At 54.0% G+C, this 25,362-nt stretch overlaps 1 protein-coding gene across 2 annotated transcripts in view; it reads left to right on the top strand.

Moving 5' to 3' along the window:
* CCDC180 (coiled-coil domain containing 180) overlaps positions 1-25,362 on the top strand; it is a 96,143-nt gene that overhangs the window by 26,227 nt on the left and 44,554 nt on the right. For both annotated transcript variants that reach the window (XM_078881307.1, XM_078881306.1), the window contains exons 16-24: positions 2,559-2,674; positions 4,447-4,564; positions 5,916-5,979; positions 7,997-8,204; positions 13,184-13,359; positions 13,867-14,047; positions 16,707-16,853; positions 17,258-17,402; positions 22,689-22,805. In XM_078881307.1, coding sequence (XP_078737433.1) covers positions 2,559-2,674; positions 4,447-4,564; positions 5,916-5,979; positions 7,997-8,204; positions 13,184-13,359; positions 13,867-14,047; positions 16,707-16,853; positions 17,258-17,402; positions 22,689-22,805 — 1,272 coding nt within the window. The remainder of the gene's footprint in view (positions 1-2,558; positions 2,675-4,446; positions 4,565-5,915; positions 5,980-7,996; positions 8,205-13,183; positions 13,360-13,866; positions 14,048-16,706; positions 16,854-17,257; positions 17,403-22,688; positions 22,806-25,362) is intronic.

The following is a 25,362-nucleotide window of genomic DNA, read 5'->3' as shown; positions in this document are numbered from 1 at the left end:
CCTTCACCTCTCCACCACCGCTCCCTTCACCTCTCCACCACCGCTCCCTTCACCTCTCCACCACCGCTCCCTTCACCACTCCACCACCGCTCCCTTCACCTCTCCACCACCGCTCCCTTCACCACTCCACCCCCCTCCCTTCACCTCTCCACCACCGCTCCCTTCACCTCTCCACCACCGCTCCCTTCACCACTCCACCACCGCTCCCTTCACCTCTCCACCACCGCTCCCTTGACCACTCCACCACCGCTCCCTTCACCTCTCCACCACCGCTCCCTTCACCTCTCCACCACCGCTCCCTTCGCCTCTCCACCACCGCTCCCTTCACCACTCCACCACCGCTCCCTTCACCTCTCCACCACCGCTCCCTTCACCTCTCCACCACCGCTCCCTTCGCCTCTCCACCACCGCTCCCTTCACCACTCCACCCCCCTCCCTTCACCTCTCCACCACCGCTCCCTTCACCTCTCCACCACCGCTCCCTTCACCACTCCACCACCGCTCCCTTCACCTCTCCACCACCGCTCCCTTCACCTCTCCACCACCGCTCCCTTCGCCTCTCCACCACCGCTCCCTTCACCTCTCCACCACCGCTCCCTTCACCTCTCCACCACCGCTCCCTTCACCACTCCACCACCGCTCCCTTCACCACTCCACCACCGCTCCCTTCACCTCTCCACCACCGCTCCCTTCACCTCTCCACCACCGCTCCCTTCACCACTCCACCCCCCTCCCTTCACCTCTCCACCACCGCTCCCTTCACCACTCCACCACCGCTCCCTTCACCTCTCCACCACCGCTCCCATCACCTCTCCACCACCGCTCCCTTCACCTCTCCACCACCGCTCCCTTCACCTCTCCACCACCGCTCCCTTCACCTCTCCACCACCGCTCCCTTCACCACTCCACCACCGCTCCCTTCACCACTCCACCACCGCTCCCTTCACCTCTCCACCCCCCTCCCTTCACCTCTCCGACACCGCTCCTATCACCACTCCACCACCGCTCCCATCACCACTCCACCACCGCTCCCATCACCACTCCACCACCGCTCCCATCACCTCTCCACCCCCCTCCCTTCACCTCTCCGACACCGCTCCTATCACCACTCCACCACCGCTCCCATCACCACTCCACCACCGCTCCCATCACCTCTCCACCACCGCTCCCATCACCTCTCCACCCCCCTCCCTTCACCTCTCCACCCTCTCCCATCACCTTTCCACCCGGCTCCCATCACCACTCCACCCCGCTCCCATCACCTCTCCACCCCGCTCCCATCACCTCTCCACCCCCCTCCCATCACCCCTTCACCCTCTCCCATCACCACTCCACCCCCCTCCCATCACCACTCCACCCCCTCCCATCACCCCTCCACCCCCCTCCCATCACCCCTCCACCCTCTCCCATCACCTCTCCACCACCACTCCCTTCACCCCTCCACCCTCTCCCATCACCACTCCACCCCCCTCCCATCACCACTCCACCCCCTCCCATCACCCCTCCACCCCCCTCCCATCACCCCTCCAACCTCTCCCATCACCTCTCCACCCCCCTCCCATCACCCCTTCACCCTCTCCCATCACCACTCCACCCCCCTCCCATCACCACTCCACCCTCCTCCCATCACCCCTCCACCCCCCTCCCATCACCCCTCCACCCTCTCCCATCACCCCTCCACCCTTTCCCATCACCCCTCCACCCCTCTTCCATCACCCCTCCACCCTCTCCCATCACCTCTCCACCACCGCTCCCTTCACCTCTCCGCTCCGCTGTCTGCATCATCGTCATTCTCATCGTCGTCTCCAAGTCAGTGCCATGGGGATCCTTACAGCGAGGGTGGTGGTGGTGGTTCCCCCCCTCCCGCTGGCTAGTTTAGTTGCTGTTCCGAGCCATAACCGAACCGTGATACGCACTCAGCCCAGCGGGGGGGGGGGGGGGGGAGGTCATCAACCTCCGTCTCTGGAGCCGCGTGCGGCGGCTCTTTTATGGACTGCGGTGGCGGCTCTTGACATTTGTTTTTGGTGTTTTTTTGTCATCTTGGTTGGCGACCCCCTGACCACGGAAGTCAAGTTCAACGTGGACAGGGTGTCCGGCAACCTGTGGCTCTTTCACGGACCGCTTCGTGGCCGTTGTTCATTAAGGAACCCACCACCGTTTCGTATTCACCACAAATAAAAATTAACCCGTAATAACAAAGTTTTTCACTATAAATCCTTTATATGCGTGGCGGCTAGAGTCCTGTCGTCCTCTGGCTTGAGATGGCTGCCACCTATGGGTCAGTTGATTGCCTGCCACCATTAAGCAATTGGTAATTAAATATAATTAACTTTTTCCTAAAAAGTGTACAATTTTGGAAAATAAATTGTCACGCACAACGAGTCTGTGTGCAAAATGTCAGCTCGATTGGATCACGGGAAGTGGGTTAAAAACGACCGAAAGATTTGCACGGTCGTAAGCGCGCAAGCAAGCAAGCAAGTGAACTTAATATAAAGGATTTTAAAAAGTCTCTTCTTCGTCATCTTGGTTGCCACCTCCCCCCCTCCCCTCCGCGTTAGGCGAAGGAGGCGAGTCTGGACCTGCTGATGGATCAGCTGAGACAGGAGAGCTCTGAGCAGGCGTTGGAGGCCAGCCTGCAGAGAGCCCTCGGCAAGCTGGACTCCATCAAGTCGGGGTAAGGGTCACAGGGTCTCATCTTCTTGGTTCTTTCGGTAAAGTCACGTAGAATGGAAATAATAAAATAATAAAAATAAAACATAATAAAAATAATTCTCACGACGTTTCGGCCACAACGCAAGCAGCCGTCCTCTTGTGGAGAACAGGTTTGTCGAGGAGACAGAGTCTGAATAATAAAAATAAAACATAATAAAATAATTCTCACGACGTTTCGGCCACAACGCAAGCAGCCGTCCTCAGGTGGAGAACAGGTTTGTCGAGGAGACAGAGTCTGAATAATAAAAATAAAACATAATAAAATAATTCTCACGACGTTTCGGCCACAACAGGTCTGTCGAGGAGACAGAGTCTGAATGAAACACTCTGTCTTCTCGACAGACCTGTTCTCCACCTGAGGACGGCTGCTTGCGTTGTGGCCGAAACGTCGTGAGAATTATTTTATTATGTTTTATTTTTATTATTTTATCATTTCCATTCTACGTGACTTTACCGAAAGACCCAAGAAGATGAATCCCTGCAGTCACGAAAGCTTTAAATCGAAAGGTCACAGGGTCGTTCGACGTTGGCGCGCGGTGGTGATGCTCGTGCCCTCCTCGCAGCAACAAGGGACCGGGTTTGATTCCGTGACTCGGGTGCACCTTTCTGTGTGGAGTTTGGAGGTCTTCTCTTACTTCCTGTTCTGCAGTGTGAGTGTCAGTGTTGAGTGTGGGGTGGGAGGAGGCTCGTGAAGGACGCTGCCTGCTGGCAATGCGGAGGCAGTCGCCCTCCGCCATGGTGAGTGTGTGGGGGGGTGTGGTGTGAGTGTGTGGGTGAGAGTGAGTGTGTGATGTGTGTGTGTGGGTGAGAGTGTGCAGAAATGTGTGGAGTTTGTGGCTTTCCTCCGATATCCTACCATAGCAAAACAAAATAACCCACAGCCCCCCATATAAAACATCCCGCTGCTGAAAAATCACTCAATGAGGATTACGCAACAGTGGTAGCAAGCCCCCTGCAGCATCGCTGCAAAATGTTGCCTCGATTATCGAGAGCTGAAGCGTTGGCGCTTTCTGACCCGAGTTGGGTGGCGTTGAGGGGTCAAAGGGCAGCAGCTGCCCAGGGTCCAAACGAGGCCCTCTCCAGCGTGGCGAGCCGGCGGTCTCGAACGGAGAGAGCGCCCATCGACTCGGTCGGGCACCGCGTCTCCGCTCGGCACGACCACACACCGCGGTCCATAAACCACTGCCCCAAACGAGATTGATCGACGGCAGTGAGTGGAGTGGCGAGATGTTGACGACCTCGCCCGGTATGCCGGAGGTCGTGGGTTCGATCCCGATCCTGATGCCTGCTGTTTATTTAGCGTTTGCGTGACTTTCTCTCATCGTCATCATCATGACGGTTGCGAGGAGATGTTAACTACCTCGCCTGGTGTGCAGGAGGTCGTGGGTTCGATCCCGACCTTGACGCCTGCTGCTGTATATTTGGAGTTTGCGTGTCTCTCTCTCTCTCTCATCATCATCACGGTGGCTAGGAGATGTTGACGACCTCGCCTTGTATGCAGGAGGTCGTGGGTTCAATCTCAGCGTTGACGCCTGCTGCTGTATATTTGGAGTTTGCGTGTCTCTCTCTCATCATCATCACGGTGGCTAGGAGATGTTAACTACCTCGCCTGGTATACAGGAGGTCGTGGGTTCGATCCCGACCCTGACAACTGCTGCTGTATATTTGGAGTTTGCATTGACTCAGCCGTAACAAGAATCAGTGAGCACCGCTGAGCTACCTTTTGCGTTGCAGGTACGAGGAGTTCCATGGCCAGCAGGTGGCAACAGTGGATGGCTACCCGGCGTCCGTGGCCAAAGAGGTGGAATCGTACGCCCTCGCTGTGCAGGAGTACTTCAAGAGTCGGCAGTGGGTGAGCAACTCGTTCACCTGATCACTCGCCCACCCACTCGCCCACCCACTCATCCGACCTCTCGCCCAGTCGCTCGCCCACCCGCTCGCCCGCTCGCCCGCTTGCTCGCCCGTTCGCTCGCTCGTCCACCCGCTCTTCCACTCACCCACTCATCCGACCACTCGCCCACCCACTTGCCCACCCACTCGCCCACTCACTCATCCGACCACTCGCCCACCCGCTCGCCCACCCGCTCGCCCACCCGCTCGCCCACCCGCTCGCCCACCCGCTCGCCCACCCGCTCGTCCACCCGCTCGTTCACTCACCCGTTCATTCACTCGCTCACACAACCCCTTACCCGCTTGCTCACTCACTCAAAGTCTTCAACACACTTATGGTGCAAGTGCTGTTAGCGAGCAGCACCTATGAAGGCCGGCACGTCACACGGTAGGGTAGGTGGCTAACACTACGCGCGGCCGCCTTTGTCTCCCCAGTGTCGATGTGTAAACACCACACCGGGTACTCATTTGAGGCTGATTCGACCTAGGGGAGGCCCAGGATCAGTTTATTTATTCGCTGTCACTGTTGTTATTGGTCGTCACCGGACACAGAGCTCGGGGCCGCTGGCTTCGTAGCGCGACGCGGCAATCGCTGTGCCACCACTCCCCATTCCTACCACGCTTACGGCGGCATGGCATAGCCCGGTGTCGCGTGCGTCTCCATTGTGGGTTCAAGATCAAGTTTTATTTATTAGGTATAGCCCTGTGAGCCATTCGGCTCTTGAATCGGGTGCAACCGCAACAAACAAAAAACAAAAACATGAACAAAAAAACATCTTAAAGTGAACTGAGTGCAAACAGAAATCCGAGAAAAGACAGCAACATATTGCAGAAAAAAATCACCGTGTACACCAACGCTGTGTGCAATAATCCCAGTGGGATGCAAGTCAAACAACCAACAACAACCACAAGACAACTTAGATTAAGGCCATCAGTCTAACTCTGTGCGAGGTTTACTAAGACTAATGGTGTAAATGCTTATCCCGAGCTCTCATACTCTGATGGTGCATTGTCTTTGAGTTGTGCGCCTTTTGGCGTCATCTGGTTCAACACCATGTGAGACTAGGCTCTAAGGAAAGCTGTCTCGGGTGTGGACCAATCAACTTCAAGGACAGTGCATACATTATCAGAGTTGTGTTTTTTGTTTGCATTATGACTGCAGGTATTGTGGTCTATGCAAACATGACTCCTTGTAAAAAAAAGGTGTCAGTTTTGTTGCCAGATAAAAGGGTACAAAAACAATTATCATATTTTTTACTGCCAAATGAGGTTCCAATGGTGAACACTTTGCAACTCCTGTCTGTCTCCCCCAGCGTGGCGTCGTCACAGCGACAGACGCTACGCCCGAGTCCGAATCGCCGCCGGACCACGACAAGGGTGAGTGTTTTCCTCCGCAGGCGCTCTCTCTTCCGACGTTCCCCCCCCACCCACCCCCCCGCTCGCCGCTTCTACCCATCGACTCCGCTCGCAGTCGTTCGGATGCCACGGGGACATCGGTTCCTCCCGCGATGACGGCGTCGAGTGCCCGGGCGTTGGGCGCGAGCGGGAGACGGCGCTGCCAGGAGGGGGGGGGGGGTCGCAGTCGGTGCTTCCGGTATTCGTCGAAGTGTGCAGTTTTGAATTAAGATTTTTAGGTATTTAAAATATGTAACACTGTAAGGTCAACGTTTACCTGTCGACAAGAGGTGTTTAGAGATTTGAAGCTTTCGTGACTGCAAGGAATCATCTTCTCAGGTTTTTTCGGTAAAGTCACGTAGAAAGTAAAATAAAATAAAAATAAAAATCACGACGTTTCGGAGGCAACACAAGTCTCCGTCATCAGGTGGGACCGTCACAGCCAGATTAGCTGTATCAAGTGAGGCAATGATTCAAGATGTAATCCCTTAAAAGCGAGTTGAGGGGGGAGGGGGAAGAGGGAGGGGGGAGCTCATCAGACTATGGTAGCCAATGAAAGGAACGTATCGGGAGGGAGGGGGGGCGAGGCCAAAAGGGGTGGGCGATGGACGTGGAAGCGCTTGTGCGCAAGCGGCCAATTACTGCACACGCCAACACAATGGAGCGATTGTGCGCAAGCGGCCAGCCACTGCACCCGCCAACACAATGGGCAGAGAGGAGGAGGGGAGGTCTAATACACATTTTTTGTTTTTATTTTATTTTACTTTCTACGTGACTTTACAGAAAAAACCTGAGAAGGTGTTTAGAGATGGATACATACTTGCCTTTGTCAAAATTTCACCAGTTCATCTTCTTGGCTCTTTCGGTAAAGTCACGTAGAAGGGAAATAATAAAATAATACAAATTAAACATAATAAAATAATTCTCACGACGTTTCGGCCACAACGCAAGCAGCCGTCCTCAGGTGAAGACCAGGTCTGTCGGGGAGACAGCGTCATTCAGACGCGTCATTCAGACGCTGTCTCCCCGACAGACCTGTTCTTCACCTGAGGACGGCTGCTTGCGTTGTGGCCAAAACGTCGTGAGAATTATTTTATAATGTTTTATTTTTATTATTTTATTATTTCCCTTCTACGTGACTTTACCGAAAGAACCAAGAAGATGAATCCCTGCAGTCACGAAAGCTTTAGATCTAAAAATATCACCAGTTTTTAAGTTTTGCATTGGAAATGCATTTGTATATTGATGTGATGCAACGCATATATTATTGACAAGTAAAACATTGAGACGAAGTTCTGATCTCGGGCAGATGTTCTGTAAACACTGCTCTTGAAACTCAATAATGCTGGATCTGTCCTGAGACCTCCTGTCGGCAGCGAGCCTTCGACACTTCACGTGGCCTCAAAGTGCACCTGGCCTGGCACAGGCGCCGTGGTGATGTCACCGCCGCTTAGTGGCGAATGGCGATTGTTGTTATTTTGTGTACGTGGTGGTGCGTCTGACAGTCATCTTAGTCAACCCATGGCACCTGCTGGGTCTGTCCCGAGACCTCCTGTCGGCAGCGAGCCTTCGACACTTCACGTGGCCTCAAAGTGCACCTGGCTTGGCACAGGCGCCGTGGTGACGTGACCGCCGCTTTGTGGCGAATGGCGGCCGTTGTTGTTGTTGTTGCGGTCGTGTGGCGGTCAGCGCCCGCCCGACCGACAAAGTCGGCGAGCCGAGTTCGATCCCCCCGCTCATGGGCAACACCAGTGACGACTATCAATCTGAACCGGTCCTGGGCCTACCACTAGGTTGACTCAGCCTCAAATGAGTTCCTGGTGTGATGTGCAAACATCGCCACTGGGGAGACAAAGGCGGCCGGGCGCGGCGCTGTAGACCAACCCATGCGCTACGTGTGCCATTGCCGCGCCTTCACAGGTGCTGCTCACAGCTTCTGCTCCGACATAAAAACTCTTGAGGCTCTCCGGGGGCATCTTCCTCCTTTGTATCGTCACAGGCTCGAGTCCGGAACGCCGAGACCCTTGGCACGACGACAACGACGACGTCTTCCTGACGGAGACGCGAGAGCGGCAGCAGCACGAAGAGGTGGACGCTGAGGAGGTGGACGCGGAGGAGGTGGAGGGTCTGGAGGTCGCCAAGAAGCTGCCCTGCTACCTGGAGCACACGGAGCTGCGGGAAGAGCTGCTCGGGGTCGTCACGGAGATGTATGACGTCGCGCGCCATACGCATGTGTGTGTGTGCGCATGTCAGCAGGGTGTCTGTGTGTGCAGTAGTGTGTGTGTGTCAGCAGTGTGTGTGTGTGTGTGCAGTAGTGTGTGTGTGTTTGTGTATGCGTGTGTGTGTCAGCAGTGTGTGTGTGTGTGTGCGCACGTGCGTGTGTCAGCAGTGTGTGTGTGTGTGCGCCAGCAGTGTGTGTACGCGTGTGTGTGTCAGCAGGGTATGTGTGTGTGCAGTAGTGTGTGTGTGTCAGCAGTGTGTGTGTGTGTGCGCCAGCAGTGTGTGTACGCGTGTGTGTGTCAGCAGTGTATGTGTGTGTGCAGTAGTCTGTGTGTGGCAGCAGTGTGTGTGTGTGTGTGCAGTAGTGTGTCTGTGTGCGTCAGCAGTGTGTGTGTGCAGTGTGTGGCAGCAGTGTGTGTACGCGTGTGTGTGTGTGCGCGTGCGTGTGTCAGCAGTGTGTCTGTGGCAGCAGTGTGTGTGTGTGCAGTAGTGTGTGTGTGTAGTGTGTGTCAGCAGTGTGTGTGTGTGCCAGCAGTGTGTATGTGTGCAGTGTGTGTCAACAGTGTGTGTACGCATGTGTGTGTCAGCAGTGTGTGTGTGTTTGCGCGTACGTGTGTCAGCAGTGTGTGTGTCAGCAGTGTGTGTGTGCAGTGTGTTGCAGCAGTGTGTGTGTGTGTCAGCAGTGTGTGTGTGCAGTGTGTGTCAACAGTGTGTGTACGCATGTGTGTGTCAGCAGTGTGTGTGTGTTTGCGCGTACGTGTGTCAGCAGTGTGTGTGTCAGCAGTGTGTGTGTGCAGTGTGTTGCAGCAGTGTGTGTGTGTGTCAGCAGTGTGTGTGTGTGCAGTGTGTTGCAGCAGTATGTATGTGTGTCAGCAGTGTGTGTATGTGCAGTGTGTGGCAGCAGTGTGTGTGTACGCGTGTGTGTGGCAGCAGTGTGTGTATGTGTGCAGTAGTGTGTGTGTGTGCGTGGCAGCAGTGTGTGTGTGTGGCAGCAGTGTGTGTGTGTGCAGTAGTGTGTGTGTGTGTGCAGCAGTGTGTGTGTGTGTGGCAGCAGTGTGTGCGGTGTGTGGCAGCAGTGTGTGTGTGTGCAGTGTGTGGCAGCAGTGTGTGTGAGCGTGTGTGTGGCAGTTGGAGGCTCAGCTGCTGAACCTGGAGTGTGCCCCACCTAAACTTTCCACCTGCCTCGGTATTTTGTGCCACCAAACACTCCACCCCCTCAGCTCCCCATTGGTGATGGAGCAGTTATGGAGAGAGTGGAGAGGTTTACATACCTGGGTAGTGTGCTTATGACTGGCTCCGGTTTGACAGCAGAGGTCTCACTCCGAATCAGTCGGGCGGCATTATCTTTTTATCGGATGTGCAATGCTGTGTGGAAGCTACCTGGCCTGTCGCTCCGCACGAAGCTTCAGGTCTTCTCGGCCACAGTCATGCCTTCCCTTCGCTACGCTTGTGAAACATGGACCCCTCTAATGGAACATCTGCGCCGGGTAGAAACATTCAGGCTGGCCTGCCTACGATCCATCCTGGGTTTAACCAGGCTGGATTGTGTGAGGAGCTCACAAATCCTTGAAAGATCTGGACAAAGTCCCATCGGTGAGCTCCTCCGGCAGGCAAGGCTACGTTGGTTGGGTCATGTAGCCCGCATGCCCAGCCACCGCATGCCTAAACAGCTTTTGTTTGGCCGCATAGAGGGGGCAAAACGGGCACGCCGCGGGTTGGAGAAGATATTGACTGGTGCGGTATGGGAGGATGTGGAGCTGAGTGGTAATTGCCGACGATACCAGCTGTGTCAGCCGCTGTTTAGGAGGCTCGTGAAGGACGCTGCTGCTACTGGGCAGTTGGAGGCAGTCGCCCTCCAACAACAACAGGGGGCAGAGGAGCGACGCTCACAACAACGAGCGGAGCGGCGTAGCGGGCACAGATGGTGCATCGGCCACTCATCTCAGTCAGTCGACCCGTGGCACCTGCTGGGTCTGTCCCGTGACCTCTTGCCAGCGGGCGTTTGAAACTTCACGTGGTGTGATGTGGTACAGGAGGATGTGGAGCTGAGTAGACTGGTACCAGCGGTGTCAAGATCGGCCTCTGTGGAGGAGGCTCGTGAAGGACGCTACTGGGCAGTTGGAGGCAGTCACCCTCCAACAACAATGGAGGGTGGAGGAGCGATGCTCACAACAACGAGTGGAGTGCCGGGTAGCTAAAGCACAGTAGGGGGCACAGGTGGTGCATTAGCCAGTCATCTCAGTCAGTCGACCCGTGGCACCTGGGTCTACCCCGTGACCTCCTGCCACTTAACGTGGTCTCAAGGTGCACATGGCCTGGCACAAGCGCCGTGGTAACGTCAACGCCACTTAGTGGCGAACGGCGGTTGTTGTTGTTGTGTGGTAGCAGTGCGGGGAGCGGTGGCGCAGTGGTTAGCGTGCAGCACTACGAACCCGGCGACGCGAGTTCGATTCCTGCTCACGGCCAACACCAGTGACGATTATCTGAACCGGTCCTGGGCTTCCCCCAGGTCGACTCAGCCTCAAATGACTACCTGGGGAGACAAAGGCGGCCTGTGCCCGGTGCTGGTCACCCACCCCCGTCGTGCGCCTTCCCGACCGTAATAGGTGGTCGCTAACAGCACTTGCTCCAGCTGCCTGTTAAGAGGCTACGAGGGGGATCTTTGTCTTTGGGTTCACTCCGCGTGCATGTAAACACACACACACACACAGCGCCTCATTCTCTGTGTAAACCTCTCTCAGATTTGATTTGCCTCTCATTAAGCCTCTGCCCGAATGCCCCCCTCCCCACCGCTCCCTCCTCCCCTCCCTCCCCCCCCATTCATTACACCTTAATTGGAGGCTGAGTGTGGACGCGAGACAGCGGTGGTAAATTCATTCACGATGCCCCCCCCACCACCACCTCTCCTCTCTCTCCCTGGCTACCCACAATTCCTACCGTCAGCCAGGGGGCCGTAACTCTCGCTCACATTGGTGAGGGCCACCCCCCCCCGCCCGCCGGCCTCGCCCGCCGACCCGTCCACCCCCAAATTATCGGAGCGAAAGCTCAATTAATTTCGGCCTTCATTAGTGTTTACACAATATACAACCACGATTTGGGGGAGCTTGGGGACAGGCAAATAGCGGTTGTCCGTGCCGTGGCAGGCCTGGTAATGATCCTGCAAGTGTGCTCCAAAGGGGGCCGTACACTCAGGCTGCAAACGATAGTTCTGTTTAAAACGCAGTGGCAGGATTTCGCGACCGATATTATGCATAATGGAGGTTGTTGTTATTTTTTTGTTGGCGGTGGGGGGGTGGGGTTAGGTCACGTCAGTATATTTTTTTAAGACCGAAAGATGTTGTTTTTGGGTCAGGTCGCTTAAATATATCAATGTGTCGTTAAACCCGCACACCTCCCGACACGGCCAATTAGTAAGGTTTGTCACGTAAACAGAACGTGGGCAATTCGTCACAGTACAGCACTAACCGGTGCTTCATAAGGCTGTTACCTGATGAAGCTGGTTGTAATTACTGGCGAAACGTCGTACTCAGATTGTGAATCTTCTTGGTTCTTTCGGTAAAGTCACGTAGAATGGAAATAATAAAATAATAAAAATAAAACATAACAAAACAATTCTCACGACGTTTCGGCCACAACGTGTAAATTATTTCTTGCTGTGGCTGTCCTAGCTGATGACGGAGGCTTGTGTTGCTTCCGAAACGTCGTGATTTAATTTAGTTTTCATACATTTTTTTATTTTATTTTTATTTTCACCTACGTGACTTTACCTAACGTTAGCTCTCTGAAGCACAAACAAAAACGAAGATCCCCCGTGTAGCCTGAACAGACTGTTGGGGCAGGTGCTGTTTGCGAGTAGCACCTATGAAGGCCTTTGTCTCCCTCGTGGCAATGTTTTACACACCGCACCAGGTACTCATTTGAGGCTGAGTCGACCTAGGGGAGGCCCGCGACCGCTTCAGATAATCGCCACCGGTGTTGGCCGTGAGCAGGAATCGAATTCGGGTCGCTGGCTTGGTAGCGCAGCGTAGCGCAAATCGCTACACCACCGCTCCCCACCTCTGAACCACCCGCCCGCACGCACACACACACACGATGACATTTGAGAGAACAAGTTGGCATATATATGGCTTACGCCTTAGCATTATATCCTAAATATCAGAGTGCTTTCAGAGCCAGACATTCTGAAATTGTGCCTCCAACAACCGACGTCTATCACCGGGGCCTTTGTGTCCCCCGATGTCCCTGCCCCCCCCCTCGCTTTCTCATCTCGGAAAAAGAAAAGGGGGGGGGAGGAGGGCCCCCCCCCCCCCCCCCGTGGCATTACGTCTTTCATATTTTGATTTGCAGGTCAGCGTTTCGTCTCCCGCGCGGTTCTGACTCCGCGCCGAGTGGATTAACTTGTGCCCCTCTGTGGCTCCTAACCTGCTCAGAATAATGACAAAGGCGATAAGGCGTCCTGTGGGATGGCGCGAGACGGAGTGATACGCACGATACTGTGAAAGACGGACTGATACGAACGATATTGTGAGAGACGGAACGATATTGTTAGAGACGGAGTGATACGAACGATACTGTGAGAGACGGAGTGATACGCACGATACTGTGAAAGACGGACTGATACGAACGATATTGTGAGAGACGGAGTGATACGAACGATACGATGGTGCTAACCGCTACACTACTGCTCCCCGCACACACACACACAAACACCCACACACACATGCGCACACACGCAAACACACATGCACACACACATACGCGCACACACACGCACACATATACGCGCACACACACGCGCACACACGCACACACACACGCACATATACACACACATGCTCACACACGCGCACACACATACGCGTGCACACACGCACGCACACACACACGCGCATACACACGCACACACAAACACGCACACACACGTGCACACACACGCACGCACGCGCACGCTGTCACACACGTGCAGGCTGGGCTGGGAGTTTGGCGAGCACGCGAGCCTGTGGCGCTCCTCCGCGGAGGAGCGAGCGCGCGCCGTCGCCGAGGCGCAGAAGGAGGAGCTGCAGGCGGAGCTGCAGCTGCGGCTGCACCTGCACGGGCCCCGAGCCTCCCGCGTGCGGCGCGACGTGAAGCAGGCACGCGCCGGTTAGTGCCGCACCACGCACCCCCCACACCCGGTTGGTGTGCAGCAGGAGGGACGGTCTACGTCACTGCATCACCCCCCCCCCCCCTCCCAGTCAAAGTAAAGCAGTAGGGACGGTCTACGTCACTGCATCACCCCCCCCCCCCCCCAGTCAAAGTGCAGCAGTAGGGACGGTCTACGTCACTGCATCACCGCCTCCCCAGTCAAAGTGCAGCAGTAGGGACGGTCTACGTCACTGCATCACCCCCCCCCACAGTCAATGTGCAGCAGTTGAGACGGTCTCCGTCACTGCATCACCCCCCACGAAAATCAACAAAGCATCACCGCGTCACCTCCATGCGTTGTTGTGCGGTGGATCACGTAGGCCATGCTCCTAGACCCGGCGCTTCACTGACCCCCCCACCCATCCCCCCACCGGCACAGCTCGGGTACGGAAGTGGAAAAAAAAAGTAGACGGAGTTTGATTTCTTTCGCTCGTTGTTGCGCGTGGCGCGTTCCGTGCCGTCCAGCGGAGCTGAGGGGGCACGGGGAGGAGGTGGAGCGGCACTGCGCGTCGGTGGGGAGAGCGCTGAACGGCTTGCGTGACGGCGTGGCCCTGCTCGACGCTCGGCACGACGAGCTGGCGCGCCAGTTCCAGGCCAGGGTCACCGGCCATGACGAGGGATTCGCGCGCGCCAGCAAACCCGACAGGTTGGTCCCTCCGTGCGGGCACGGCGGTGTGTGTGCGTGTGCCCGCGTGTGTGTGTGGGGGGCAACGCTGTCGTGGACAGTGCTGTGGGGGGGAGGGCCAATTCCGATTTGCCTCTCCCCTCATGGCGTCTGTGACCACCACAGTGGCTAAACGGGGGCTCCGGACCGGTGCGAGGGGCTGGTAACCCCTCCACCTTTCAATAAATGACCACTAAACAACGACTGAAATATCTAACTAATAAGCTTGTGCCAGAGGCCCCGGGGGGGCAGGCGTCTATGACGTCTCCTGGCCAAACCCCATTTGGCGGAGCCAGGAGATTGAATCTTTACCCTCGGGGCTCCTCCAGAAACAACGAAAAGCCACTACAGATGGCCACGTGGAATGTTCGAACGCTCACTGTTGGTGGAGAGGCTGCCACTCCTCTGTCGGGAGCTGGACCGGTACCGCCTGGATCTCTGTGGCATTCAGGAGGTCCGGTGGACCGGCTCTGGCTCCTGCCACCATGATGGGTGGACAGTCCTCTACTCGGGGCAGGAGACTGCCAAACAACAGGGAGTGGCTCTTCTTCTGAACAAAAGAATAAAGGGGGTGTGGGAGCGTGGCGGTTTTGTGTGGGAAGCTGTAAGCCCCAGGCTATTTTGGGCTCGCCTTCCCATCAACCAGAGGCGAGGAGTGGTGGTCGTGGTTACTTATGCCCCCACCCAAGACGAATATCCGTGGAGGGATGTAGGCAAGGCCGATGAGTCAGATAGCTTCGATGACCTCCTATCACAGGTGCTAGCTAACGTGGCCCCTTGGGATAGAGTCATCTTGTTGGGCGACTTCAATGCCCGAGTTGGTCATGATGCTGGAACCTGGTCTGGAGTGATTGGAAGGCATGGGCCAGATCAGCTCAATAACAACGGTAGGAGGCTGCTAGATTTTTGTGCAGCCCATGGGCTTGTAATTACCAACACGCTGTTCCGGCATCGGCACATCCACACAACATCATGGATGCATGCCGGGTCCAAGCAAGAATATCTGCTGGACTACATAGTGACGGAACAGCGGATGCATGCTCATATCCTTGACACCAGGACCTACCGTGGAGCTGATCTGCCCACTGACCATTGACTTGTCATCTGTAAGATGCGCCTGCTATTCTTCCACTCCTGTGGTTGGTGTACACCCATGACCCCATTCAAACCCATAGTGGCCTGGTCTCAGCTAGCTGATGAAAGTTGCAAGCGAGAATTTTATCGTCGCTTGCGGCTGGGGTTGGCATCGTCCCCAACTCCTGTTGTTGAGGGGAAATGGGTGAGGAGCGACCAAGTTTGATTCCCGCTCACGGCCAACACCAGTAACGAACATTGGAACTGGTCCTGGGCCTCAAATTAGTACCTTTTGCGGTGTGTAAACATCACCACTTGGGAGACAAAGGCGGCTGGGGCGTGGTGCTGGGCACCCACCCCCTCGTGTGCCGTGCCGGCCTTCATAGGTGCTCGCTAACCGCACTTGCCCCAACAGTCTGTAAAGGCTATCCCCACTCACTCAACCTGTTACTGACCCACTCACCCACCCACTCAATCACCCACTCACCCACCCACTCATCCACCCACTCACCGACCCACTCACCCACCCACTCACCCACCCACCCACTCACCCACCCACTCACCGACCCACTCACCCACCCACTCACCCACCCACTCACCCACCCACCCACTCACCCACCCACTCACTGACCCACTCACCCACCCACTCACCGACCCACTCACCGACCCACTCACCCACCCACTCACCCACCCACCCACTCACCCACCCACTCAATCACCCACTCACCCACCCACTCATCCACCCACTCACCGACCCACTCACCCACCCACTCACCCACCCACCCACTCACCCACCCACTCACCGACCCACTCACCCACCCACTCACCCACCCACTCACCCACCCACCCACTCACCCACCCACTCACTGACCCACTCACCCACCCACTCACCGACCCACTCACCCACCCACTCACCCACCCACTCACCCACCCACCCACTCACCCACCCACTCACTGACCCACTCACCCACCCACTCACCGACCCACTCACCGACCCACTCACCCACCCACTCACCCACCCACCCACTCACCCACCCACTCAATCACCCACTCACCCACCCACTCATCCACCCACTCACCGACCCACTCACCCACCCACTCACCCACCCACCCACTCACCCACCCACTCACCGACCCACTCACCCACCCACTCACCCACCCACTCACCCACCCACCCACTCACCCACCCACTCACTGACCCACTCACCCACCCACTCACCGACCCACTCACCGACCCACTCACCCATCCGCTCACCGACTCGCTCACCCATCCGCTCACTCATTCACTCACCAACCCACTCACCGACCCACTCATCCACCCACTCACCGACCTACTCACCGACCCACTCACCGATCCACTCACCGACCCACTCACTCACCCACTCACCCACCCACTCACCGACCCACTCACCCACCCACTCACCGACCCACTCACTCACCCACTCACCGGCCCACTCACCCAACCACTCACCGACCCACTCACCAACCCACTCACCGACCCACTCACCGACCCACTCACCGACATCACGAAGGCCACCTCTCAATCTCCCCCCCACCCCCCGCACAGGCTGCAGAAGCTGAACGAGGCCCTGAAGGGAGACACGGAGGCACACACGGAGGCCGTGCGCTCCTCCCTACGCAAGTTTCGCAAGCAGCTCGAGGACACGGTGGCTCAACTGCGCGGATCCAACGCCAAGTTCATGCGCTCCTTCAAGTAGGTGCTGCTACTCATGGCCGGGAGACTGACGATACGGGCGCCACGGTGGCCAGGAGATGTTAACTGCCTCTCCCTGTATACAGGAGGTCGTGACGCCTGCTGCTGTATATTTGGAAATTGTGTGTCTCTCTCTCTCCCGGTAGAACGCGGGATGTGCATCGTTATGACGCGGAACGCTCGCCATTATAACGCGAAATGTGCATCGTTATAGCGCAGAACTTGCGCCATTATAACGCGAAATGTGCATCGTTATAACACAGAACTCTGTGTGCGTGTGTGTGTGCGTGTGTGTGCGTGCGTGTGTGTGCGCGTGTGTGTGCGCGTGTGTGTGCGTGTGTGTGCGCGTGTGCGTGTGTGCGCGTGTGTGTGCGCGTGTGTGTGCGCGCGCTCGTCCCTTCCAGGTTGTTTTCGGAGGGTGGCAACTTCTCCCCGGAGGAGATCGAGGCATTCCGCAAGCGGCTGGAGAAGCTGTCGAGGCAAATCGACGGGGCCGAGGGGCAGAGTGCAGCCAGCTTGGAGGGCCTCGGCTCCAAGCGCATGGAGCAGGTGAAGCCGCGGTGACGACGATGACGACGATGACGACGATGATAAAATAATGATGATGATTATTATTACTACTGTAATGTGAGGATATGTCCGGCTCAATGACGTATCACAACTCGTCATGATGATTGGCTCTGCCGGTCCTGGTTTATAGCCAATGGGGGGAAGCCTAGGGGGCGTGGCCCTGACGTAATGGAAAGGTGACAGCTGTAAGTAGATGATTGGCCCTGCTGGCTTTAGCCACAGCCAATGGGGAGATTAGTCAGAGGCGTGGTCCCGGCAGCTTACGAGGGAGCCTGGAATATTCCATGGAGGCTAACCAGGATTGGTGGAAACGTACCACGTGACCCGGGTATTAAATAGGGGTGGAGACGAACGACACGTGGTCAGAACGGGAACGAACGGAGGAAGGGGGCCACGCGGGAGCGGGGCTCCGGGTTGCCACGTGGCTACGTGCGTCTCTCTGTCTATCTGTCCCTCTCGCGCTGCCTGTCAGCAGCATGAAGGAAAAGCTGTATACAATTTGAACAAAAGACAGATTCCAGAAGTCGCCTGAACGAGCTTTATAACACTACTACAAGGATAATTGCAACTTGCAACGGCACCCGCTCGCTCGTGAAGACAGAGAGAGAGGCGGGGGTGAGCCAAATTAACCCGCCGCCCCCGCGCTCTTCCAAGTTCTGCGGTCCTCTACATGTCAAGGTGTTATTGCTCAACGGATGACAGCCACGATGATGACGATCATCGTGATGACGACGATCCATCGTGATGACGACGACGATAATGATGATGATGATTATGACGACGATAATGATTTCTGTCATTTGCGTTTAGTTCGTTGTCTTTAGCTCCCCCCCTGCAACTCCGTTTAGCACGGATGGCTACGTATGGTGCGAAAGAGGTTCAACATACATACTGCACATAGACTCAACACTGCCCATAGACTCAACACTACCCATAGACTCAACACTGCCCATAGACTCAACACTGCCCATAAACTCAACACTGCCCATAGACTCAACACTGCCCATAGACTCAACACTGCCCATAGACTCAACACTGCCCATAGACTCAACACTGCCCATAGACTCAACACTGCCCATAGACTCAACACTGCCCATAGACTCAACACTACCCATAGACTCAACACTGCCCATAGACTCAACACTGCCCATAGACTCAACACTACCCATAGACTCAACACTGCCCATAGACTCAACACTGCACCATAGACTCAACACTGCCCATAGACTAACACTGCCTATAGACTCAACACTGCCCATAGACTCAACACTGCCCATAGACTAACACTGCCCATAGACTCAACACTGCCCACAAACTCAACACTGCCCATAGACTCAACACTACCCATAGACTCAACACTGCCCATAGACTCATCACTACGCATAGACTCATCACTACGCATAGACTCAACACTGCCCATAGACTCAACACTGCACCATAGACTCAACACTGCCCATAGACTCAACACTGCCCATAGACTCAACACTGCACCATAGACTCAACACTGCCCATAGACTAACACTGCCTATAGACTCAACACTGCCCATAGACTAACACTGCCCATAGACTCAACACTGCCCACAAACTCAACACTGCCCATAGACTCAACACTGCCCATAGACTCAACACTGCCCATAGACTCATCACTACGCATAGACTCAACACTGCCCATAGACTCAACACTGCCCATAAACTCAACACCACCCATAGACTCAACACCACCCATAGACTCAACACCGCCCATAGACTCAACACTGTCCATAGACTCAACACTGCACCATAGACTCAACACTGCCCATAGACTAACACTGCCTATAGACTCAACACTGCCCATAGACTAACACTGCCCATAGACTCAACACTGCCCATAGACTCAACATTACCCATAGACTCAACACTGCCCATAGACTCAACACTGTCCATAGACTCAACACTGTCCATAGACTCAACACTGTCCATAGACTCAACACTGCACCATAGACTCAACACTGCCCATAGTTTAACACTGCCCATAGACTCAACACTGCCCATAGACTCAACACTACCCATAGACTCAACACTGCCCATAGACTCAACACTGCCCATAAACTCAACACCACCCATAGACTCAACACCACCCATAGATTCAACACCGCCCATAGACTCAACACTGTCCATAGACTCAACACTGCACCATAGACTCAACACTGCCCATAGACTAACACTGCCCATAGACTCAACACTGCCCATAGACTCAACACTGCCCATAGACTCAACACTGCCCATAGACTCAACATTACCCATAGACTCACACTACCCATAGACTCAACACTGCCCACAGACTCAACACCGCCCACAGACTCAACACCGCCCACAGACTCAACACTGCCCACAGACTCAACACCGCCCACAGACTCAACACCGCCCACAGACTCAACACCGCCCACAGACTCAACACCGCCCACAGACTCAACACCGCCCACAGACTCAACACCGCCCACAGACTCAACACTGCACCTCCGATTAGCAAGGTTGGCTACGCACGGTGCGAAAGAAGTTCAACGTGCATACGTGCTCATTCAGGAAGCGATCGTAGTGCCCAGTACAACGATCGCAATGCCGGAACGAATCGACGATCCTTACGAACGGCAGCCCAGCCCCTCGGATCTTGAGGGGCCCCCCCACCACCACAGTGCCCCACCACCACCGCCCCCCACCACCGCCCCCACACCCCCCGCACTCACCAAGGGCTCTGATATATAATGGTCGAGATGCACGACTGTAGCACTGTGATAAATCCGATCGGTAATTTTGGTAATTTAAGACATTGGTTCGCTCTGCGTGTGTGTGTGTGTGTGTGCGCGTGCCTTACTTAGCGGCTTTAAGGCGGTGGTGACACGCAAAAAGGGTCTAGGTTCGATTCCCGACTCAGAACGCATCTCTCTCTCTGTGTGCGTGGAGGTTTGCGTGTTCCGTCGCTCTCGCCGCCGCGGTTCTGCGTGGGTTTCCTACGTGTTTCGATTTAAAGCTTTCGTGACTGCAGGGATTCATCTTCTCTGTCTACTTGACGGACCTGTTCTCCACCTGAGGACGGCTGCTTGCGTTGTGGCCGAAACGTCGTGAGAATTATGTTATTATGTTTTATTTTTATTATTTTATTACTTCCCTTCTACGTGACTTTACCGAAAGAACCAAGAAGATTCCTATGTGTTCTCCGGCTCCCTTCCCGTCGATAAAAAAAACAACAACAACAACAACCGCCATTCGCCACTACGTGTCGCGGTGACATCACCACGGCGCTTGTGCCAGGCTATGTGCACTTTCTTGGCACATGAAGTGTCGAACGCCCGCTGGCAGGAGGTCACGGGACAGACCCAGCAGGCGCCGTGGGTTGACCGACTGAGATGACTGGCCGATGTACCACCACCTGTGCCTCCCGCTGTGTCAAAACACACACACACAGCGGAACTGGCATCAGCCAAAACCATCCCCTCTGTGCAGGCATTTGAAACTAATAGCTGCACATTGCTCAATAGCGATCACGCAGCAACAGCAGCAGCAGAAGCATCGCGAATTCTTGGGAGGTGCAAACGGAAAAAATTAACCCGTAAAAACAAAGTTTTTCACTATAAATCCTTTATATGCGTGGCATTGGTTTTATTTTATTATTCATTTCTGTTTTTCTTGAGTAAGAGTTTCATTTTTATCACATTGGTATTTTAAATTAAATATAAGGAAAGTCGTATATAAGGATTATAAGGTTTTCAGTTTTTGTATGATTGTTTATATTGTACATTTTTGTTGTTTTCTTGAATAATTTTCTGTGTTTAGGAAAAATATATGATTGTGTTAGTGAAATTTATTTTTCCCTAAACAGTGTAAAATTTTGGAAAAAAATTTTCACGAAAATAAATTGTCACGCACAACGAGTCTGTGTGCAAAATGTCAGCTCGATTGGATCACGGGAAGTGGGCTAAAAAACGACCGAAAGATTTGCACGGTCGTAAGCGCGCAAGCAAGCAAGCAAGTGAACTTAATATAAAGGATTTAAAAAGAGACTTGAGAATCAGTCAGGCTCTCCTGAGTAAAAAAAATGCGGAATAATAAAAATGAAATCTATAAATAATCTAGCTTTTATTTTACCAGATTAAAGGTCCACTGACCCTCGTAGCTCTTTTTCAGAAGCGACCTGGCCACAAATGATAGCCCAACGAAGTGGCTTCTCATCGTCATCATCACGTGGAATTGTATAGCAGCCAAATATTTTAACACGTAGCAGGCTTTCGCGACCAATATTATTCATAATGAAGGTTTTTGGGTCAGATCGCGTTATTTATAAATGTGTCGTAACCCTCCACCACCCGACACGGCCAAACAGTAAAAAAATGTGTCACGTTTTCAAAGGACAAATTAATTGACTTCTTTAGCCCACCGGTGTGCTGAAGAGAGAATCAACAGCATTTTGAAATTTGAGTAGTACGACGTTTCGCTGATAATTACAATCAGCTTCATCGGGCAAGAATGGTGAAGCTCTCCTGTTGCTCCCGGTCTTAATTAGAGCATCAGCAGCAGCATCAGGGTGACGTCATCATTCAGTTCAATTAAATCTGGTGCAGTGATTCGAGGCAAAGAGGGGGAGGGTATTGTAATTCTATAGATTGGTAATCATTCAGTTGGTATTCATTGGTATTTGCTTCCCATATAAGGAATTGTAATTGTATTTATTTGATAATACGCTTCCAAATACTCTAAAACGCGTGTCGTTGATTCTAAATGTGGAGGGAAAAAACCGAACGACCCTAAGACAAATCCACGCGACCACAGGGGAGAGAGAGACACGCACCGACTCCAAATATACTGTAATGGGCATCCCCTGTTACAAATGATCGTGCAACGAAGTGGCTTATCATCACGTAGAAATTTATAGCTGCCAAATACTCTTAAGACGCGTGCCGTTGATTCTAATTGTGGAGGGAAAACCCGGGCGACCCTGAGACAAATCCACGCGACCACAGGGGAGAGTGAGAGATACGCAGACTCCTAATATACTGAATGGGCATCCCCTGTTACAAATGATTGTGCAACGAAGTGGCATATCATCACGTGGAAATTTATAGCTGCCAAATACTCTTAAGACGCGTGCCGTTGATTCTAAATGTGAGACAAATCCACGCGACCACAGGGGAGGGAGGCAGAGATATACGCAGACTCCTAATATACTGTAATGGGCATCCACTATTCACTGTAGCCATGATTTATGTCTCGCCTTGTGGGATATCTCCGCAGACCGCCGCGATTGTGGGGAAATTCGAGGTCAAGTTCAGGGTCATGATGTCCGACCTGGTGATCCTGGAGAAGATCCAACGCGGTCTCACCGGCGCGCAAGTCAGAATCAAAGCGGAGGTGAGCCGAATGCCAACTCAACCGCCGTCATGATCACCACCATCGTTATCATCGTTACCATCATCACCACCACCACCACCATGATCACCGCCATCACGACCATCATCAACACCAGCAGCACCACCACCATGATCACCACCATCGTTATCATCGTTACCATCATCACCACCACCACCACCATGATCACCACCATCACGACCTTCATCACCACCGTCATGATCACCACCTCCATTGCCACCACCACCACCACCACCACCACGATGATCACCGCCATCACGACCATCATCAACACCAGCAGCACCACCACCATGATCACCACCATCGTTATCATCGTTACCATCATCACCACCACCACCACCACCACGATGATCACCACCATCATGACCTTCATCACCGCCAGCAGCAAAGCCACCATGATCACCGCCATCACTACCATCACCACCACCACCACCACGATGATCACCACCATCGTTACCATCATCACCACCAGCAGCAAAGCCACCATGATCACCGCCATCACGACCATCATCAACACCAGCAGCACCACCACCATGATCACCACCATCACGACCTTCATCACCACCGTCATGATCACCACCTCCATTGCCACCACCACCACCACCACGATGATCACCACCATCACTACCATCATCACCACCATCACCACAGCCACCAAGATCACCGCTATCACGACCATCATCATCATCATCACCACTACTCCCACCATCCCGCGATCACCGCCACCACCACCACAACCACGATGATCATCACCATCACTACCATCATCATCATCACTACTCCCACCACCACGATCGCCACCGCCACGGCCATCATCACCACGATCCCGCGATCACCGCCACCACCACCACCACCACCACCACCACGATAATTGCCACCATCACTACCATCATCGTCACCACCGTCACGATCACCACCACCGCCGCCACCACAATCACCACCGTCATCACCTCCGCCGCCACGATCACAACCCGCGACACCGAGGCGGCGTGGTGTCGCGGGTTCACGCCGTCATTATTTACACTGCGGGGAGTCAAGGTGCGTTCATCTGCAACAGCAGTGGCACAAAGCAAGCTCGGCCTCCAATTAAGGTGTAATGAATGGGAATGGGGGGAGGGAGGGGAGGAGGGAGCGGTGGGGAGGGGGGCATTCGGGCAGAGGCTTAATGAGAGGCAAATCAAATCTGAGAGAGGTTTACACAGAGAATGAGGCGCTGTGTGTGTGTGTGTGTTTACATGCACGCGGAGTGAACCCAAAGACAAAGATCCCCCTCGTAGCCTCTTAACAGGCAGCTGGAGCAAGTGCTGTTAGCGGGTAAGGTGCACGATGGGGGTGGGTGGCCAGCACCGGGCACCGGCCGCCTTTGTCTCCCCAGGTAGTCATTTGAGGCTGAGTCGACCTAGGGGAAGCCCAGGACCGGTTCAGATAATCGTCACTGGTGTTGGCCGTGAGTAGGAATCGAACTCGGATGGGGAGGGGGGCGGGTGGAAGGGAGGGAGGGAGGGGAGGGGAGGGAGGGCATTCTAGCAGAGGCTTAATGAGAGTGGAGAATGAGCGCCTAATGATTACGGGGAATAACCAGGCAAATACAACGGGAGGCGTTGACACGGGGGATGCGCGACTGTGTGCTTCTACACACACGCACGTAGTCGTAATGCTTCTGAGATCTGATGGGGAATGGGCACATTGCAGGCGATTTGATCATCGGCAGGCAGACCCCAGGCTCGTCGCAAAATCCACCGCAGCGTTTGCGAGGTGTGCAAAGTTCCCGGCGCGAACGACGCAACGTGAAGATGTGAACGTTATCATCATAAACGCGACTGTCAGTCGGTCGTCATTTTTAAATCCTTTATATTAAGTTCACTTGCTTGCTTGCTTGCGCGCGCGCTTATGACCGTGCAAATCTTTCGGTCGTTTTTTAACCCACTTCCCGTGATCCAATCGAGCTGACATTTAGCACACAGACTCGTTGTGCGTGACAATTTATTTTCGTGAAAATTTTTTTCAAAATTTTACACTTTTTATGTAAAAATTTTTTTATATTTAATTACCAATTGCTTAATGGTGGCAGGCAATCATCTGACCCATAGGTGGCAGCCATCTGAAGCCAGAGGACGAGAGGACTCTAGCCGCCCATTTCAAAGACCAATGTGGGCTGGGTTGTGGCCCCTTGAACACGCATATAAAGGATTTATAGTGAAAAACTTTGTTTTTACGGGTTAATTTTTACACGCACACATCGCCCTCGGCGAGGGCCAGGCATCGGTGCGTGTCACAACAGCCTCCGGGTGACATGGAGGAATGGGCAAGGGGAGAAAAATTAACCCGTAAAAACAAAGTTTTTCACTATAAATCCTTTATATGCGTGGCATCGGTTTTATTTTATTATTCATTTCTGTTTTTCTTGAGTAAGAGTTTCATTTTTATCACATTGGTATTTTAAATTAAATATAAGGAAAGTCGTATATAAGGATTATAAGGTTTTTAGTTTTTGTATGATTGTTTACATTGTACATTTTTGTTGTTTTGTTGAATAATT

This window comes from Lampetra fluviatilis, chromosome 61 (genome assembly GCF_964198595.1).
Source record: "Lampetra fluviatilis chromosome 61, kcLamFluv1.1, whole genome shotgun sequence".
NCBI classification, from domain to species: Eukaryota; Metazoa; Chordata; class Hyperoartia; order Petromyzontiformes; family Petromyzontidae; genus Lampetra; species Lampetra fluviatilis.
The sequence above is the reverse complement of the archived record's forward strand: the minus strand, read 5'-3'. Positions and strand labels throughout refer to the sequence as shown.